Raw genomic sequence first — 21,041 nt, 5'->3', positions numbered from 1 at the left:
TTCCACCCTGCTTACTTTTCATGGTAAAACATACATACTTTGGTCCTTTAACCCTTAAGTTCTCATCCTTCTCTAATCACTGTGCTGAGCATAACCAACACTTCAAACTCAAAATTTCCAAAACTGTACTCATGATCTTCCTCTGGAAACTACCTAAGCCTGCTTTTGCTCCTGTCGTTTTTATAATTTTAACAACTCCAGGCTAGAAAGTTTAGAGTCACCTTCCATTCTTCTCTTTCCCCACCATCCACTCTTAATCAATTACAAACCAAATCCCAACAGCATCTCTTCTATCCACTTTTTCCCATACTGATTGCATTAGGTCCTCAATATATCTTGCATAGATTGATGCCCCTTTCTCTAGAGTCTTCCTGGCTAACCCATCCTATATATTGACAGTTTTCTTAAATCTAAGCCTAGTCATGTTACTCTTAATCAAAAACTTTCCATGATTCTCCACTGCTTATGGAATAAAACACGTGTTCCTTCACATGGCATTCAAGGCCTTCTGCAATTTACCTCCCAACTAAGTTTTCTAGCCTTTCTTCCTGATGCACTAAATGTTCCAAACGTCTTTGTGGGATTCTCAGAGCATCACCCTTTCTAATTCTTCCATGTCTATGCTTAAGATAGTCCCTCTGCCTCCTGTCTCTTTTCCCACATTTACTTATCAAAGTCCTACTTAAACTTCAGACACAGTTCAGATCTTACCTCCCTCAAATAACCTTCCAAGACTGAGTGGGTCCCTATATCTACTTAGCACAGTTCTTTGTCACTAGTACGCCCTAAAAGTGGTTTGTTGAAATGAACTCACATGAGAGCATGCAAACTTTAGGGAACTCATTGCCTTGTGGGAGTGAAACAGGCTGAAAATAGGTTAAATAGGAGAGCTGGGCAAGAGCTTGGCACCACAGTGAGCAGCCAGAGCCTCCTCCTTCATATGCTTCAATGTCCAACTAAATCTCTATTTGTGTGTGTGTGTGTGTGTGTGCGCGCGCGCGCGTGCACGCGCACGTGTGCACTTGTGCCTACCTACCAGGCTGTTCAGCTATTGGAGTATGTATATTTGGGTATGTTCCTGGGAGCAAATGTACCACTGTGTACCTGTGGATGCATGCCTGCCCATGACTGTGCCCCTATAAATTCCTGGTTCAAATCCTTGTCACAATTTTCTGTTTTAAAATGATGGTCACACCTAGCAGAGTGGCACAGTGGAAGCATGCTGGGCCCATAAAATGATGCCCAATGTAAATGTGATATGAAATAAAATAGGATATTTTGGAAATCAGTTCTGAGCATATGGTTTATAGGCTTCTAGGGAGTTACAAAGAGAGCCATTGTATTTAAATGTAAAGAATTAGTATCAGGATCAGCCCATAAGGCACATCAGGAAAAGGCACCATTTGCTAAAAATATTTTAGTTCCATTTGTCAGAAAATTGTCATAATACAGTTGACTCTTGAACAACATGGGTTTGACTGTGCAGGTCCACTTACACGTGGAAATTTTTTCAATAGTAAATAGTACAGTACTACACGATTTGTGGTTGGTTGAATCCACAGATGCGGAACCTTGGATATGGAGGAAGTGCATATAAGGAGGAAGCCCGGATATGGAGGGCCAACTATAAATTATATGAGGATTTTCGACTGCGTGGAAGGTTGGTGCCCTTAACCTCAGAGTTGTTCAGGGGTCAACTGATTTTGTTAGCATGAGGCACTTGACTGCCATCTTCAGGAAAACTGTTTAGAATAAATATCTATCTATATCTATATCTATATCCATCTATATGATGTCTACTTTGTGAAAGGTGTTCCCCTTAGTCATGGCAGCCTCACATAGTGTACAACCTGTACAACTTTATGTGGTGATCCTGCCCAGTAGCTATTCTAGAAAGGGTAGAAGTTTTCTACCTCCTTTAATGAAAAAGTTCCTTCTGATTGGAAACAAGATGGTCATTAGGGTTTCCTGCTGTCTAAGTAGAGACTCTGTATTCACTTTCTTGATCAGACCATTTTCAAGGTCAGGGTGCTCAGGCATTGGTGAAACAAATTAAGGCTTTTCCTGTAACTAGTAGAAAGCTATTTTGGATAAAACTTGGACTGCCAAGGGGACATCAAAGCTTAGTTGTTGCTTTTTATTCCTCACAAGAAAGGGAGAACCTCAGAATAGTCATATTGACACCTAGCTCCAAATTCAAGTGTCAGATACAGGAGAAATTTAACACCAAGGCAATGAGTCAGGAGCTTTTCAATTATGGTTAAAAGAATACCATAAATAGATTAAATCCTAATTAACAGTTAAGATTAGTGATAAGACTACCAACTGGTACCTAGTTATGTGTTTAACCCTGCTCTCTATATACTATAATTAAGTATAATATTCTTTAGTGTTGCTATACTTGAGTGTTTTAATAAATTTGCATTTTGTTTTTTTAAAAGAACTGACTAGATAACTCATCATTCTCATTTTTGTCAAGATTAACTATGCATATAACCAAAGACTAGTAATTCAAATCCACATGATCAATACACGGCTGCTACTAATGTGTAGGGTCCCTCTGTCTGAGTTAGAAAAAACTACAGCCCTCTGGGAGGATATGAGGCAGCCCTGCCTACAATCACCTACTGGCAATGCACCTGAGTTGTTAAGTCCATTTTTTGAGGGGTGAATATATTAAAACTTACCTACATACCTAAAGATAGAAAGTGATGATAGCAAATATCATGGCACATATACAAACGATACTAAAATAAGCTAGCATTTGCATATTTCTTATTTTTAAAATATATGTTTAAAATCTAATTTCTCATTCAGCCTTTATGGCATTTTCATAAAGTAGTTCAGACACCATGTATTGAGTGGCAGGCAGTATGTTAGGCCCTAAGAGCTTTATCCTTATAGCCCTAATGGGATATTCAAGTTGATAATCTCAGTTTATGAGAAGCAAATGAGAAGCAGAAGTTTGTACAGGGTGGTAGGGAGCCCAGAAGAAGGGCACCCAGCCTAGATGGGATAACAGTGAAGACTTGCTGGAGGAGACTGCTGAGCTGAGCTGAGTCAGCTGCACATTATTGGCTTAATTTAAGAGACACAAAAGCTAAGCCATGGAAAGATTAAGCAATTTACCCCACATTACACAGCTATGTAAAGTGGAATCAGGCCTAGAATCAATGTGAAGTAACTCCCAATCCAAGAAAGAGTCCAAACTATTGAATGTCTGGCTGCAAGGTACCATTTGGACTTATTTCAGAAATAAATTTTATTTGAAATAGAATTTTATTTGAGAAGGTCCAATACTCATATGCCTCACAGTTGCATACATGCATTAGAATATTAGAAAAATTCAGGCACACCAAAACAACCCAAACCTATGTTAATTAGGACAACTAATTAACACCTCTACCACAATCCTGGCAACATTTAGTTCTTCGTTCTGTGGTTGCTGCAGCTTGCTACAGGAAGATGTATTGCATAAAAATGAGGCATTAGCTCAGACTTCCTCAGATACCAACTTTAAGAGGCCTGAGTCATTCAAATCATTCCCCAAAGTTTTTCTACCACCAAAGGCAGCAAACAAAAGTACTGCTAATTAAATGTGTCATTAGGGTTTATTACAACTAGCATATATTAAAGTCTCATTCACCACTGCTTTGAATTGGTTTTGTTCTGTTTTTATTTGTGCTTAATTGTCCTATTTTATATGTGTTTAATTTTGTAGGATACTTTATATCCTTTTTGGATGCGGGCAGAGTGCAAATTCTAAGTAAATAATAACAATAGATTAAATTTATGTAGAATTGGCTCTTTTATGTGCTGCATGTACATTTTATAGTACACTGGGGCCCCTTACAAAATCAGTGTGTATGGTACATTTATGCCCATTTTATAGGTGTTGGAACAATTTTGCTGTTTTAAATTATTACAGAAGCTTACAGTTATATATTAGCTTTTATTACATATTTTTAGTTATATCTACAATTTACTTGGTGTGGTGTCCTTGGTCAGGAACACAATCCCCAATAATAAAAATGTTCCTACAAGCAAAGACAGCGTACATTATGACAACCCACTTTATAAGATAGTTGTAATACATTCCTAGGGTGAGTGAGGAGGGAGGAACTCTAAAATGACATGTTTCCAGGACAGTATTATCTACTTTCTGGAATATTTTAGGCCAAATGTTAAACTCTGACTTGTTTCTTTTTTACTATACAGTGTATTCCTACCTCACCAGCATCCTTGCTAAGAAGCCAGTAATAAACAGGGAGTACAAACTCACTTTTTATTAGCTTAAAATAAAGAGCTGGGAAGGCATGTCAGTTACAAACCCAAACTAGCATAGAGGAGGACTAATGAAATACTTCTTGTAGGCTTTCACTTGATTTCATTGAGAAAAGCATAAAAAGATTCTATGGCTAAAAAGGTTTTTAAAACACTGGACTAGCTGATCTCCAAAGGTCCCTTTCAGGACAGTCTGGAATTTGGTATACAAGGAAATTGAAAGTTTTGTAGTGTTTAATTATATGCCCCATCAGCCAACCCTCTGCTTCAGTCATTATTTTACTAATCAACAGCCCTCCAATGGTTATACCTCATCAATCAGATGATATACACAATTTTGCAGGTTGCCTTCAAAGTTTCAATAGGACTTTCCCCAATCTACTTTATTTTCCACAAGATTTCAATCTGTACTCTACAATTTTATCAAAGTCGCCTTTTTTCTAAGTCCATATACCTCACTCTCCTGTCTGTAGGCCCTGGCCTAACCTGCCCAAATCAGGCATAGCTGCACCTCTGTCTGATACTTTTCACTGTCATTGCTTAATTTAATTTAATTCCACTTTTCTCTAGGTTTGAGGAAGATATATTGTTCCCACTTACCTCAGACAACTTCATTCTTTCCCCTAAATTTCTTATGTCAACGTGAATTTGCTATCAGGTAATCCCTCATATCTGAATCTAGTCCATCCCCGAAAACGCTGGATAGTGAATTTCAGATAGTGGTCAACTTTATTCCATTCTTCTCAATTGAAAAAGTAATAATGCCTTCCCATTGCATCTTCCAAACCCCCAACCAGTTTCCTCAAATACCAGTAAAACACTCTAAAATACTTCTGTAACAGTCCTCCAAATATGTATCATATTGTAAAGCATTTAAAACACCAATGCCTAATTATTAACATTTAATGAATTAATTAGCAGATATGTGTAGTTCACAATGATGCTTATACTATAGTGGATACAAACCAAAAAAAATAAATAAATAAAAAGCAGGCTTTCAAGCTGCCTGGGAATGTCTATCTTTGTTTTGCACCATTAGAAGGAAAGACTTTTTCATCTTTTTTAAAAACTTTTAAAAGTTTAGTTCTGATGAGGGATGATGGAAAGACAAAATAAAGCTTTTCCAAGAACTTCTAGACAGAGGACTCACTAGTGAGAAGCAATATAATAGGAAAACCATGACAAGAGCCACTGAGGGGGTGCTTTGATTCCATGTGAAACCAAAGTGAAGCCAAAAACAAACAAAACTGCCCTGGAGGTCTTGTCACCCAGTTGAGTACATTAAAGCAAAGGAGACCACAGCAAACACCAAAATTATCATTTTAATTAGTCTTAACAGTCAAACCAATTAAAGTGAGGGAGAAAGTGACAACAATATCCAAATTATGGGTAAGAGAAAAGTTATGTTCTACTCAAGCCTGGCAGGAGGGAAATTGTCACAGTAAGCATTAATTGAGGTTAGTGAGAAGGGCACTAACTTGTTAATTTTCTGAAATCAGTAATCTTGTTTTGTAGCCTCTCTGCTGTTTATGCTTAGCTGTTTTAGTAAAGCTACATCACATTTTCCTTTTATACTGAAAGGGAGATGTACAGTGATGTAAGTAAACCATGAAATAATATGTTAAAGGTAGTAATAGATGCAAATGACACTTATTAAGGGAAAGTTAACAATCAAGGTAATTCTAAAATGAGATGCAGAGACTACTGTTAGAGTTGGGGTTTGGAGGATGGTGCTGTCATGCTGGAGCCACTTCAGGAGAATGGGGACTCAATTGACAAAGCCTGGGCTTAATGAAAATTTTCCTGGTTTCAAGTATCTGTACTCACAGCCAAGGAGATTAACAAATTTTACTCAGCAGGTACCTTTCATTTCCTGCCTCAAGCTGCAAAATCCCAGAAGGGATATTAGCTGCAGGAGAAAGCAAATGAATGAACATTCAGGATTCTGGATGTTCTTACTTGAGCCCTGCAAGCAGTGATTCCAGCCTTCTCCTACTCTTGTAGGCAGGGGCCAGGCTCAGTCCCCATGCCCATCACCTCTCCTTTCAGAAGAACTGACAAAACTCTGGGTGGGAGCATCATGCCTATCTCTCAGAATCCCACAGTATCACGTGCCTCGCCCTGTGCTGCTGGGAGGGAAAAAAGGCAACGGGAATCCTTGCTCTCAGGGGCCAATATCTCTTTTATAGGCTCTTTAAAAGCAAAAGGCTTAAACAGCAAATGCCTGTAATGCTTTGGAAGATGAAAATCTCTAAGTGCTGCAGACAAGGCTGAAGATTCTGATCTTAAAAGAATTGCATTACACTCGCCTTTTAAATTACTGATTCAACCCTGGTTGGATTGTATACAGTTTATTAACTCTCTCAATTTTCTACCACATTTGGTTAATGAAAGCTGGATGAATTGAATAGTCTTTCTCCTAATAATTGTTGTTAATGTCCTCACACATACGTATTTCCCTTCTGGGTAGGAGGCACCCAGAAGAGCACGATGCTGTGAGTTTGTGTTAAAGAGACAAAACCATCAGTACATCTTTGCATATGGCTAAAAGTGACCCAATAGAGTCTCAGAAATTTAGATTTTCCTTTTGGGAATTTAACAGTAGGAAGAAGGTGGATTTTGTTCTGGGTCTCCTCGAAACACAAGTCACAAAAGCTAGCTGGACAAATGAAATCTAGATGACCAAGAAAGTGCTGTTAGTAAATGTGAGCTCAGTCAACTATTTATATATGGGACATTTGTTTGTGTAGATACAACAATTGTATCTACATAAAATGTATACTCTCATTGCTTTACACTGCAAATACATCCCTGAACAGTTATGTTTCAAGCACATGTTTATCAAGCAGATCATACAGGTAGATACACTTTAAGCTAAAATTAATGAGTGTTTCCTAAATATAATGTAGAACAATGTACGTAATCTAATAATTAAGTGGGAAAGGTGACTGGGACGGGGGAAGCCTGAGACATAATTGCACATTCCCTAAAGTCTTACTATTGTAGACTATAAGCATATATTCAGAGAAAATAAATGGAAAAAATATATCAAAATATTAACAGTAATTATCCCTTGAATGGCAGGGTGCTACATAATTTTTATTTACTTTCTGGAAGCTTTCATGATTTTCCACATTCTCTGAAATTAGCATATATTCCATTATTTTATTACATTACATTTTTGTTTAAGAAGAGGTATGCTGAGAGAATTGACTGAGTGAATACCTTGGTAAAGTACATCTGGTAAAACAAATAATCACTCCCTGTACATCTGTTTTGGTAATTGGGTCCCTCATTTACCATTGCTTCTTAAAGGAAATCTCATCTATGTGATTTTGCCCACCGTGGATTCCTCAGTGCTAAGGATGTAGGACATAGAGCAGGTACTCAATTTAATTTTTAAAATATTTTAACCATTTTTAAAATTGAAGTACAGTTAGTTTACAATGTTGTGTTAGTTTCAGGTGTACAGCAAAGTGATTCAGTTATATATTATATATATATATATATACACACATATCCTTTTCATATTATTTTTCATTATAGGTTATTACAAGATATTGAATATAGTTCCCTGTGCTATACAGTAGGTCCTTCACTTTAATTTTTAAATAAGTAAATGAATTAAAAAATTTGGAAAACATTGAGTCTTATTCTCTGCTTATAAATCTGACTTGCAAATTGTATGTATTTGTGAGTGAAGCTCTTTATCGCTCTATGAGAACAGACATTTAAGTGAGCACATAATTAAACCACTGTCAGAACCCCATTATTGAATTGGCTAAGCTCCTTCTGTGCTAGGTAGGGGTGTTTATCTAATTTGAAAATTAATAGTAAGCGTGTCATTGCTTTAAAGTTTATCATCAACTCTTGAGTTTCTATAGTATTAGAGCAGAATGATGATGCAGCTAATTCCCAAATCATTTCTGTTTGGTTTGGAAAAGAGGTATATGATTTATCCTCAGAAGCTTTGCCTTCTTAATTCTGTTTTCCATGGACAGGGTTTTCCTTTACTGAGTGTACAGCCTGAATGACAGATTGGAAAGGTAACCAGAAATGGGCTGGAGGCAGAGGGAAGCCAGCCTGGGATTAACCATTGACTACCCTTCAGCCTCACGTGCTGAATTTAAGGTTCACTGGTACTTTTCTCGAATGATATTACCTTTTCTTTGTATAACACTTTCTAGTCTTTAGAGTGGGATGGGTGGAGAGGATACTTTTTCTTAAAAGACAGGCCTTTTTTTTTCTCTTTTTGGCTCTTTCTTTAAAAAAAATTTTAGGGGAATAAAGTTCAATGGTGTTGGTGAGATTATGGCCAACTTGCCTTAGGAGGGTTTCTCTTCTTTTCCTGTTAAATTTCTCTTTTTCTTTTTTTCCTTTTGTGTGTGGAGAGGAATAAGGTCTATTGATTTTAGTGAAGTTGAAGGTATCTCGTATGATGGAAGTATTTTTCTTTAAAAATCATCTCTGGGGAAAAGGTTCATTGTTTTTGGTAGGGTTGAGGGAGCATCTGTCTTCAGGTTTGGAGGATTTTCATTTTTTGAAAACTAGGTTTTGTGGAGAGGAGCTATAAAGGCCACTGGCTTTAATGAGGTTGGGGAGCCCTTCTTAGGAGGATTTTTCTTTCCTTTTCTTTAAAATAAATTATTTGGAAGAAATAAGATTGGGAACATCTCTCTTTGAAAGGATTTCTTTTCCTTTCCTTTTATTAAAAAAATAAATATTTGAAGGCTGGACGACAGATAAGGCACCTGGGTTTGGGTGAGATTGGGTGCATCTCCCTTTGAAGAAGCTTTAGGAAATTTTGTGGGTTTTTCTCCTTTTTATGGGGGGTGGAATGCATTGATTATCAGGAATAACATTCATTATTTTCAATAACATTCGTTATTTTCATTGGTTCATCTTCCCTGAGAATTTCTTCTTTTTAAAAATTATCCCTTAATTAACTTTCTTCTTCCTCCTCTTCCATCCCTTCCTCCCTTTCTACCCCCTTTTTTTCCTCCCTTCCTTTCTCTCCCTTTCCTCCTCCTCTTCTCTCACCTCCCTCTTTGTTTCTCTCTCTCTCTCTTTTTTCTTGGAGAAAAAATGTTCAGGGACTTGGTGAGTTTGGGGGCTTCTTCATTCCCTAAAAAGGAGGTTTCTCTTTTAAAATATATTCATTTTCTTCCTTCTTTCCCCTCTAATTCTAAATGTATGTACTTGTTTTGAGAAAAGGGAGCTTTGTGGAGACTGGGGACATCTTTCCTTAAGAGGGTTTTCTTGGTTTTGTTTCTGTTTCTCTCCTACCTTTCTCTTCCAAGTTAAAATTTTCCTGTATTAAAAATAAAGCTTTTGGGTTTGGATGAATTCAGGTCACCTCTCATTAGAGGGATTTCCTTTTATTTTTTTCTTCTTTTCTGCATTTGTCTTCATTGTGTTTGAACAGAAAAGTTCATGTGTCTTTGTGAGGTTGGAGCACTTCTTTTTAAGAGGAGTTTGTTTTCGTTTCATTGGTATTATCCCCTCCACCAATATACACATCCTTCCTTCATTAATTTTCTTTTAAATCTTAAAGAAATTGTAAAATATTTCAATAAAGAAATTGAAATAATATTCATGTGCTTTGGTGAGGATGGGGCATCTCCCTTTGGGGGGATTTATTTCTTTTGTTCCTTTTTTTTCCTTTTATGGGAATTAAAAATTCAGGAGATTTGGTAAGATTAGGGACCCTAACCTTTAATATTTCATTCTTTTTGTTAAGTTAAAATGTTTGTGTGTATCTGGGTGGAGGGATTAGTAAGTTTCATCGATTTTGATGATTTTGAAAGTATCTGCTCTTGAAGAGATTTCCTTTTTTGTTTGTTTTTCTCAAAAGAAAAAAAAATTGGGGGTGAATAAAAGTTATTTTTCTTGGTGAGGTTGGAGGTCCTTAAGAGGATCCCCTCTTTTAAAATTTCTTTTTTTCCTTATTTATTCATTTGTTTTGTTTGCTTATTTGTGGGAAGGTAGTAGGTTCATTATCATATAGTTGGATGAACGATCTTTACTTATTTTTTAAATTGAGATCTAATTTGCATAACATAAAATTCACCATTTTACAGCATACAAGTCAGTGGGTTTTAGTGTATTCACAAGTCGTGCAAACATCACCACTGTCTAATTTCAGAACATTTTTATCATCTCCCAAAGAAACCCTGTACCCTTTAGCTATCACCCACACTTCCCCTCCCCCCTTCCTTCACCTCCTGGCAACCACTAATCTACTTTCTGTCTCTAAGGATTTGCCTATTTTGGACATTTCGTATAATTAGAAGAAATAACTGTAGGGAGCTTTGGTGAGATTGGTGAACATTTGGGAGACTTATTTTTGCCCCCATAATTTTTGTGAGAGATTGGGCATGGGCCATGAGGTGCAAATAAAGTTTATAAATTTCAAGAAAATTTTAGGGTTAAAAATACTGTTTACCTTGAGATGATTTCTCATCCTTTTCATTAAAAATTTTTCTCTTGGGGATATGTTTCATGGGCTTTGGAAAGGGCAAGGAGCTCCTCCCTTTAGAATTTCTTTTTTTTTCTTAAAATAATTTTCAGGGGAGGTATAAGTTTCATTATCTGGGGTCACTGTCCCTTTCTTTTTTAAAAAATTTGTAAATTTGTTTTTCTATTTTGAGAATAAGGTTTATTTGCTTTGGTGAGGGTGGGGGCATCTCCCTTTAGGAATGGCTGCTTTCCTTTTTAAATGCTTTAAGTTTTTATTTTTCCACTGAGAGAATTACAGTCGGCGGGCTTTGGAAAGGTTGGGAACTGTATCCCTAGCAGAATTTCTATTTATTTTCTTTCCAAAAAAAAAAAGGCCTTCTTTGGGAGTAATAGGTTCAGGGTCTTGTGCCTCTTCTTCTTCCGTCTCAGGCTCCTGTTCTATGATGGCCTCCTCTGGGAGTATCAGACAGGGAAAAGCAATCACTGCTTTGGAAAAAAATCAAGGCTGATGGAATGTCAGCTAAAAGATTGTTCTTAGACAAATGAGTATCCTACATGTCACAGAAAGCCATATGTTGGATATTTTTAAAAATCCATAATAGATAAATTAATAGTTATATCCTATTAGGTGTCAAGTTCTATTTTTGCTCTTTCCCACCCTGCTGCCTTCTTCAGGGGAATAAAAGAGTTAATAATGCAGAGGAAAGCATTCTGCAAACTGTAAAGTGCCATACTAGCAGTAGGGATTATATAATCCTTATTATAAGGCCCCTGAATGCTTTCCTGGCCTCTATGGATTTTTCCCCTTTTCTTGGAAGCACTTTGGGTAACTGATGGCTCAGCCTTGCCTTTTGGGCTGCATTTCTGCAGAAGCCCCAGTTGGAGATTTTAATAAACATAAAAGAACTGTATTCTCAGAAAAGAAAGACCACTGGACAAATATCTCATTATCGTTTCTAAAACATCCTGCAGCAAATGCTCAGGAGCTCTCAGAATATACCAAATAAATCAGATGGTATCATCAAAACCTGGCAAGGAGGGGAGAAAGAACCTATGAGGAAAGAAAGTAATTTCATCCTGACCTTCAACAGGTTAAACATTAGAACTACATCCTGAAGTTGTTTACAGTCACTGCAGATATTCTGTTCACTTAGGAAAAAAATTTATTACCCCTGAAACCAACAACATCATCATTAGTCTGCTGCTGCCGGGACTGCAGGGGATAAGGACACTTTCCAAATCATTTTTTTTTAATTGTTAGTAATTTTCTTCTTAATTATGGTTCTAACATCCATTCTGAAAATGGAGAGATTGACTGCATTTCCTAAGGGCTATATATTCCAGGCTATTTAAATAAGCATTTACTTCTCACTCTGAAACGAGTGAGAATGCCTTTTTTAATTCATTCACAGCAGCAGTCTCTACGTCATTGTTGAAAATGGAATTGCTAGGTTTCAAGCTTCAGCAAGTGTATTGAGCAAAAATAGGGAGGGCTGAATTATATTAGGCACTGGGAAGGAGAGACAGTATCTACCTTTGAGAAGCTCAGACGTAGGTAAGATATGAAGCATTCAGGCAAGAATTACCAGATGTCATATAAGCAAATGCTTGCTACTTTGCAAGAAAATGTGTGCAAAAAATACCAGGAAACTGTTCTGTTATAGTTTGGGATGTAATAGTAATTGCTGTGTAGTCATTAGGAGTGAGAGATACAGAGACCCCTCTCTAACCCAGAAATAAAAGCCATAAAAGTGTATTTCATTAATCACCTGTATGATGTGATTATAATTTCATAGCTGGTCAAAACCCAATGAATAAAAATATAAACTGTCTTTCTTCAACCACAGCTGAGTGAAAGGAAGCAAATATGGTCTACATGTAAACCCCCACCCCCAAAGAGAGTTATAGCATTGTTAAAGAACCAATTCACACATCTTTACTTACACTTGTTGCCACCAGGTGGGAGACCACGGCTCATTTCCTGGAAATTAAACCATTTCAGAAAGGAAGGAAATAGACAGGTTTGGTTCACAGACTGTTATCCAAGTAGGCATTCAGAAAGAAAACATGAGCCCCCTTTTCTCAGTCCCTACCCTCATGCTTGTCATAGATTTGCAACCAGCAGGTTCTGAAACCCCCAAAGAGAGCAGACCACACACTGGAAGATGTTGGGTTTTTTACTGCAGTATTGGTCGGCAAAGTTATCTGGGAGAAATCTGTAGTCACATTCAAACCCTTTGTTTTGCTCATTTTATCCTTTGACTTATCAGGCTAGTTTCATGCTACTGGTACTGACTGTGTCTTACCACGTAGGATTTCATTGTACGATGAGAGCTATATTTAGTTTTGAGCTCTAAGATTCTCTGTGTGTGTGTACACATACACACACACACACACACACACACACACACACACACGTATGTCATTCCCTAAGCTTGCCTCAAGGAGGCAGTGTCTGAGAATAATGCAACCCTAGCTAAGATGGCAACCTGTTTGCCTTGAATGTTAAGATGCAAGTCAGCTGGCTATGGGTGCTATTTGCCTGAGGAGAATGCAGCAGAGAATGATCCTATCACTGAAGATCAGATGTTCTCATCTGCATCAGAAAGCAATAGCATAGCAACACCTCAAGTGTTGGAGAAGGGTTCCTCCCAGGAATTTTAGCATTTACCCAGATCTTTGCATCCTTCAAAATCCTCTAGGGTTCATTTATATGGCCCTTTTGAAGCCCACTCTGCAAGATAAGTGACTGAACAAAAGACCAGCTCTACTTGGCAAAATGAAACTGGGGGAGGTGGTCCTGGTCCCCTGCCAGGGCTGCCAAGTGCCCGTGGGTCAGTTGGCCAGCACGCCTGAATGGATACTATGTAGAGGAAGCTAACCTGCTTCCCCTTACCTTGATCCTCCTTATCTGTCTGGCAATAGAAATTTTCTTGTCAAGCTGCTGGGAGATGCTTTCCCACTATCACAGGGCTCATCCCTGGAGCTCCCGACCTCCAGTCAGTCTTCCAGAGGCCAAAGAGGCCATACATTCACTGACTATCCTGGTAATTAAGCCCTCAGATGTCAGTTTCTCAGTCACGTTCGTGGAATGTCACTTAAGAAGGCCACAAGTTAGGTGGTCCTTATTGGTCTCCCTCTCACCAGCTTTATGCAAACTCTTCCAAAAAGACAAGAGCAAGCACCTGGTTAGGGTGACCTCCCAGGTCTAGCTGCCCCGCCCTTTCCCTTCTTGAGATCACTGAAGGGAAGGGCTGCTCTGATGCAGGAAGGGTGTGTGTGTGTGTGTGTGTGTGTGTGTGTGTGTGTGTGTGTGTGTGTGTGGAGATCCACCATTTGGTGAGAGCGGGGTTGTTGGATTAAAATATATATATATATATATTAGTACCCTACAGTTCTATTTTATTTCTTTTGAAACCTCTGCACCCTTTTTTCCCTGTGAAACTTTTCCCTTTAGAGTTCCTCTTTCTCAGTCGTTTATCATTTCAGTTATTTTGCAAATTCAAGCCTCCCTAGTCATAACTCAGGAAGCAACCAGCCCTTCCATTTCCATTTAGAGATGCCAACCCCTACCCCCTTCCCCTACATTCTACAAGTGTACAGTCCAGAGCAGAAGGATTCTGAGCCGTGTTCCTATGCCCTGCTAAGCAGCAGGATGGACGGGCATCGTTGGTGTGATGTGTTGTTTCCGTGTTTTGTTGTTTTTCTCTGCGGGGAAGCTAAATGAAGGTGTATGTATGCATTATTATGATTTTCACAATCTTGTGGAACAAAGTTTAGGAAAAACGAAGAGTAGGGGGAGCACAGAGAAAGTAAGAAAGACTCCTTCTGAAGAGCTGGGTTTCGGGGTTTCAGGGTCCAACGCAAGGACTGAAAACTGGGTTTCGGGGTTTCAGGGTCCGAAAACCTTCGGACTGAAAACCTTCTTCCTCCTCCCTCCCCCGTGGGCGGGTGCCCGAGGATTCTCCACTGGTCTTCTTCCGGCTAAGTGCAACGTTTAAGAAGTCGTCTCTGAAGACTGGAAGAGATGAGGGTTCCCATTCACATGCTCTCAAATACCAACTCATTTTCGTGTATCTAAACTGGGGCTCCTGTACCATCCCAACTGGCACCAGTGCGGGATGCCAGTTGACCGTTTGTGACGCGGCCCATCACTGTATCACCGTGTTTGCACCTACCTGCCGGGAAATCCTGCAGAGAGATGGAATGGTGGCTTCGACATACGCATGCTCTCCCCCTCCTCCCCTGTGAACCCTGCCCTTCCCCTGCAGTGCGCGTGGGCGCCGCCCAACCCCTCATCCCCACGCGGAGTACCAGCGCCCAGTAGCCAACAGAGGCTCCGGGCCCCTCCCTGGAGCGTTGCCAGTTGTGCCCCAGCTGAGGAACCCCCTCCCCAATGGCAGGGAGGGGGCCAAACAGACGCTGCTGTTCCGCAGCTTGGGCCTCTGCGGCAGTGACCGCGGCTAAGAGGTGTATCCCACCGCCCACCCCCTCCCCAATCCCGTCCCTGTGTACCTTGGGCCAGCCCCTAACACCTCTCTAGGTCTCTTGCGCTCCCTGGGCTTCCTCTTCTTTTTCAAGATATAGGCGCTCACCGCACTGTCACTTCTCCTCATGAGGAAAACTGCTCCGACTCCCAACCGGTGCTATCACCCCCGTTTCTAGCCCCAAACAGCCCACTCTCACTTCCACATGTTGCTTCCCGCCTCCCAACCGCTTCCCAGTCCCCTGGGCTCCCCCATCCCCGCATCTTTCCCAGCATCTTTGCTAGTCGGTGGCAACCAAATGGGATGCTAAGGGTGCCCAGAGTCCCGCAAGCTGGATAGCCATCCGGCCTCGCCTGGGTTCTTTCCCTCCCGCCCCAGGGGATCTTTTTCTTACCTTTATATTGGACAACGGCACTGGCACTAGCGTTCGTGGCGATGGCGAGGTCCTTAGACCTTTCTCTGGAGCGACCACCGGACACTGCAATAGATGTGGTGCTGGGCTCGGCTCCGGACAGGACACTTGAGCCGGCTCAGGGCAGGACTCTGTGGCTGGTTCTGTGGCTGGTTCTGGGGCCGGCTCGGGGGCCGGTTCTACGGCTGGTACTGGGATCGGCTCAGGGGCCGGATCTGTGGCTGGTTCTGGGGCCGGCTCGGGGGCTGGTTCCGTGGCTGGTTCTGAGATCGCTTGTGTGTCTAGTTCTGGGGCTGGTTCTGGGATCGCCTCCGGACCGGGTTCTGGAGCAGGCTCTGGACAGAACTGCGGTGCCGGTGTCGGCGAAGGCGCGTGGAGCAGCTGAGGAGCTCGCGCCGGCGGTGACGGCGGCGGCTTCGGCGGTGGCCACGGCGGCGGCGGCTCTGGAGACTCCGCGGGCTGCTCGCCAACCTGAGGCGGGGCAGTGCCCTGGGCCGCGGCAGCTCCGCGGTCCATGGCCGCACACCGCCTCAGGTCCGGGCAGCGGGCGACCCTGAATTCGGAGGGCTAAAGTACCCTCGGGCGCCCCGCCCACCCTAGTTTGACAACCCCTTCCAGGGTGCCAAACTTTCCCCCGCCCCGCTCCATGGCTGGCTCCGCTCTGAGGTCTAACCCGGGGGCGCTCGGCGTCTCCCAGTGCTGGAACACGCCCCTCGGTGAGCGCACACCTCTTCGTAAGCAGCCACGGGCCCGATGGGCGGGAAGCAGAGGGGCTTGCGAACGCGGACTGGACAGAGCGCTTGATGACCTCCTAGCGACGCGCGGGGTGGGGGGGGGCAAAAAGGGGAGGGGGAGTGGGGAGGCGTTGGGGGGGGGAGTGTTTGAAGCCCGGCCGCGTTTAACCCTTTAGTGACGCGAATGCAAAAAAAAAAAAAAAAAAAAAGCTAGAGGCGAACTTGAGGGTCTTTGCAATCCCCCTAACCACTCAGTGTGAGCTGCTGCTCAGAACAGCTTCCATCCTGTGTCTGCTCTCTCACCTCAGCAGCAGGTGATCCTAGCCTCGGACCAACCTCTTGCCCCTCATCTCCAAGCCTCTGTGGGCAAGTAATCCTTTTTTCTAACCCGGGAAAAGAAATTAAGCGGTGCGGGGTTGGGGGTGTTGCATCTGTGTGTGTGTGTGTGTGTGTGTGTGTGTGTGTGTGTATTCAGTCCTTTGGGTTGAAGTAAAATTCGTGTGTGTGTGTGTGTGTGTGTGTGCGCGCTCAATCCTTTGGATTGAAGTAAAATTTGTCCCCCGCCGCAGTTTTTGCATTTCTGAGCTTTGCCAGATCCGAGAGGCTTGCCGTTGGGTCCAGGGTTTGGGGGTGCTTCGGGAAAGGTGTATGGTGAGGGTGGGCGGCAGCCCTGGCTTTCCGCAGCCTGCTGATGTAGCCCCGAGAGCCAGGCAAGAGTGCCCGGGTAGTGGCGGCTGGGTTGCGCGCTCCGGAGCTGAGGCTGCGCGGGTCTCCGCAGCGATCCGGGCGTCTGTCTGGCTCGCCTTCGCCATGGGAGACTGCCTTTTGCCTTTAGCTGGACTTCCCAGGCATCATGAAGACTTTTTACTGAACTCCTTAATGTGTGTGTGTGTGTGTGTGTGTGTGTGTGTGTGTGTGTGTGTGTTGGGCTAGGGAAATTCACTGCAACACCCACACCTTTTTCACCTCCTGATACCTCGGAAGCACTCTGACATTAGGGATGGAAGATTCTCTTGCGAAGAGAACGGCAGGTCCCTGCCGCAACACCCTTCCCACCACATCGGGAGACTTCAGCAGCTCTCTCGATTGTTAGTCACGTACACGTTCACATACATACAAACCATCACTTCAGTCGGACCTAGACTTTAGACGCCAATATACTGAAAAATTTCAATTAAAAATTGAGAAAACCACCCGTTGAGCCACTGCTGTGTGGGGGTGGGGGACGGAGCACCTATAAACCTAATTTGAAATATGACAAGTGAATTTATCTCCGACACACATAATGCTGCAGTTGTGGATGGCAGCCTTCCTTCTGCAGCCCCTCCTTTCACCCTCTCCTCTCAGACCATATCCTACTCTAATCCCTCTTCTTCTGCCAAATGACAGTGACCCACCTGGAATTTTCTAGAACCTGCAGCATTTTTCTGTTCCCTACACCACATCCCAGCAGTAGATAACACTGTTGAAGACAGTCTCACCTAGCCCCCTCCAAAGATCATAATCTCTGATACCTGTGTTTCCCAGATCCTCACTAAAGCATCCCAGCTTAAGCCCACTCTTCTGGAGAAGGGTTACACTGGTTGGCAGCTACTAAGCTAGTGGGGGACCATCCTTAACCTCTGGGGCTGGGGAAGTCCAGGGGAGGTGAACCCTGTCTATCAAGTTCCTCACTGATGGCAGGTCTCCTTCCAGTAGACCCACACAAACGGCTCATCTTCTTCATCCTCCTTGGTGTCTTTCTCCTCTCTTCTATCCCACACTCCTCTTCTATCCCACACTCAAGCAGCCAAGCTGCTTTTAACCCTAAGGGCTCAGGACAGAAACATACAGATGCCAGGTCTGACCAGCCAGTAAACCTATGCTTGGAGCTCACTTCTCAGGCTTTCAGACTTTGGTGAAATCTCTGTCCTCAGAAGGGGCCAATATCTCACATTTAAATCTTATTTTCACTAAGCCCTGGCATATTAGTTAGAAAGGCTGAAGGCAGAGGAGTCACTGAGTAGAATGGCCTCTTGGGTTAGAGAGTGATGGAGTGGGGTTTGGCATAGACCGGGTGTCATCAAGCAGGACACCACCAGGGGACAACTTGGAGCTATTGCTTTATATATGTTCATTGATACTCTTGTCTATAATTCTATACTTAATCACAAGGAGTCCAAAATGTATGATGTAAACTCTTGCTGCAAGATCAGTTTGAGGGTGAATGTTAAAATAATTTTTTGTGTCTGGCTTTTGCTCCATTAGGGTGGGTTACTAGACATATACTGGCTAGATTGTATTATGATTAATTTAATTAAAAAATTCTCAGCACATCACAAGCTGCCTTATTGCCTTATGTTACAACAACATTTTGTTTTGCTTTTTATTCTTTCCTCAGACCAGTGTTGAACATAATGCTTTGCATGGACCATGGTGTGGCGGGGGGAGGGGGGAAGGGGAGGATGGTTAGAATGCACTGATTAGTGTCTGACTTACGGAGACACTTTTGCCATATCTTGTCTATACCTTCCTCTCCTCCATAGTTTACTATTCTCTTAACAGAGGAAGCTTTACTTGGATGCTTGTGTATTTTCTTCAAAACCTAACCCAGGGCTGAGGCCATAGTAGGGATTCAAGAAATGTCTGATAGACATAGAGAATGGACTTGAGGACATGAGTAGGGGGAAGGGTAAGCTGGGACGAAGTGAGAGAGTAGCATTGACATATATACACTACCAAATGTAAAATAGATAGCTAGTGGGAAGCAGCCGCATAGCACAGGGAGATAAGCTCAGTGCTTTGTGACCGCCTAGAGGGGTGGGATGGGGGGGTGGGAGGGAGGGAGACACAAGAGGGAAGAGATATGGGGACATATGTATATGTATAACTGATTCACTTTGTTATAAAGCAGAAACTAACACACCATTGTAAAGCAATTATACTCCAATAAAGATGTAAAAAACAAAAAAAAGAAATGTCGGGCTTCCCTGGTGTCGCAGTGGTTGAGAGTCCGCCTGCTGATGCAGGGGACACGGGTTCGTGCCCCGGTCCGGGAAGATCCCACATGCCGCAGAGAGGCTGGGCCTGTGAGCCATGGCCGCTGAGCCTGCGCCTCCGGAGCCTGTGCTCCACAACGGGAGGGGCCACAACAGTGAGAGGCCCGCGTACCACAAAAACACACACACACAAAAAACAAAATAAAAAAAGAAATGTCTGCTAAATAGATGATTCATTACAGGTTACTGGTTAGGGTGTCTTTTTTGTTTTTTTTTTTTTTTACTGCATTGCTTTTAAACAGTATTTGATATTTTAGATGATTGATGATCTCCTAAGAGGTTCTTTTCTAGTTGAACAATACTGACATATGGGCCAAGAGCTACGTAAGAGTAAGAATGATGACCATCTCCACAGAGGCTTGTGTGGACATGATTCTGGCTGTCCTGGGGCAGACATGGTCCCTAATCTGGGACTTTTGGTCATGTTATATATGTTGCCCAATCGCGCTGGATGAAGGATAGATCAGTACTGTGGGCTCATATCTTTGAGCATGCAATGTGCTATCTCACACCCACCCCCAGCATTTATTTATCCTGATTCCACTCAAAATAAAGTCCATCCAAGTCAGAACAGAGATCCTTGATTTCAGGCGTGTTAGGAGTTCTGGAGAGGCAAAGGAGAGAAAACCCGAGAAATGTGGTAAAATTAAAGCTCTTATCCCTCCTTTTTAAAAATTTTCTTTTCACTGTTGAATGAGAGTGTGACACTGCAGAGCTAGAGTGCAAGCCCTTTTTTCCTTGACCAATAGCTTCCATTTTCCTAAACCCTCCCTTTAGGGAAGAAATAAGTGCCTCTCCTGAGTCTTAGCAGCTGCCAACCTCCCCCACTTCTGCCACCTTGGCAATGTGCAAAGCCAAAATAGCAACATTTATAATACTCTACTAAATAAAATAAAGAGATGGGATGAAGAACAGCATTTACTGAGGAAGGTAGAGGATTCAGACAATTAATTTCAATGGGATTAACATGCAAACCCATCAGCCTTCACTTGCTCTAGTCTCTTAGGATTTAATTGATCCAGGATTGGGAGTTTAAAGTTAATACCTTGTATTCATATAATGCTTTTGCTTTTTAAAGTACGTTCACGTATATTATCTCACTTGAGCCTCACAACAAATGTGTGAGGCGAAGCAAGTCTGGACTTCCATCCCACAACCCCACCCCTTAACCTTTTACAGACGAGAAAACACAAGTCCCTTGAGATTAAGTGATATGTCTTAGGTCACAGAGATAATTAGTGGTGGAACAGACATTTAGGACTTGTGTCACTCAACTCCCAGAGCATAGTGCTGAGTTGGGGGTTGTGAGACAGAGGCTGCATAAATCCTCTCCATGGCAAAGTGGGAAGCCTACCTTAATGCCTTTCTATTTCTCGAGTCTGTAAGAGGAGAAGTGATTCTTACATTTTTATCCTGAGATTTCTCAGCTCTCACTCTTTCTCTGGATGGTAGTTAATGATCTGTAACCAAGCTCACTATAGGAGGTCCCTGTTTAGAGGAACCTTTTGAATATGTATATTATATAATAATCCACCCAGAGCATACTTCTTTTATTGGTTCTGTTTTTATATTTTCTTGAAGTGAAGCACTCCACAGTTAAGATGCATTTACTGCCAGTCTGAGGTGT

General features: G+C 42.0%; 1 protein-coding gene across 1 annotated transcript in view; it reads right to left on the bottom strand.

Annotated features, from left to right (window-relative positions):
- DGKK (diacylglycerol kinase kappa) overlaps positions 1-16,158 on the bottom strand; it is a 160,139-nt gene extending 143,981 nt beyond the window's left edge. Inside the window, exon 1 of the mRNA XM_060138458.1 lies at positions 15,625-16,158. Within this exon, the coding sequence (XP_059994441.1) occupies positions 15,625-16,158 (534 nt within the window). The remainder of the gene's footprint in view (positions 1-15,624) is intronic.
- Positions 16,159-21,041: the final 4,883 nt, after the last annotated feature.

This window comes from Lagenorhynchus albirostris, chromosome X (genome assembly GCF_949774975.1).
Source record: "Lagenorhynchus albirostris chromosome X, mLagAlb1.1, whole genome shotgun sequence".
NCBI lineage: Eukaryota > Metazoa > Chordata > Mammalia > Artiodactyla > Delphinidae > Lagenorhynchus > Lagenorhynchus albirostris.
This window is presented reverse-complemented; position numbering and strand designations above follow the sequence as displayed.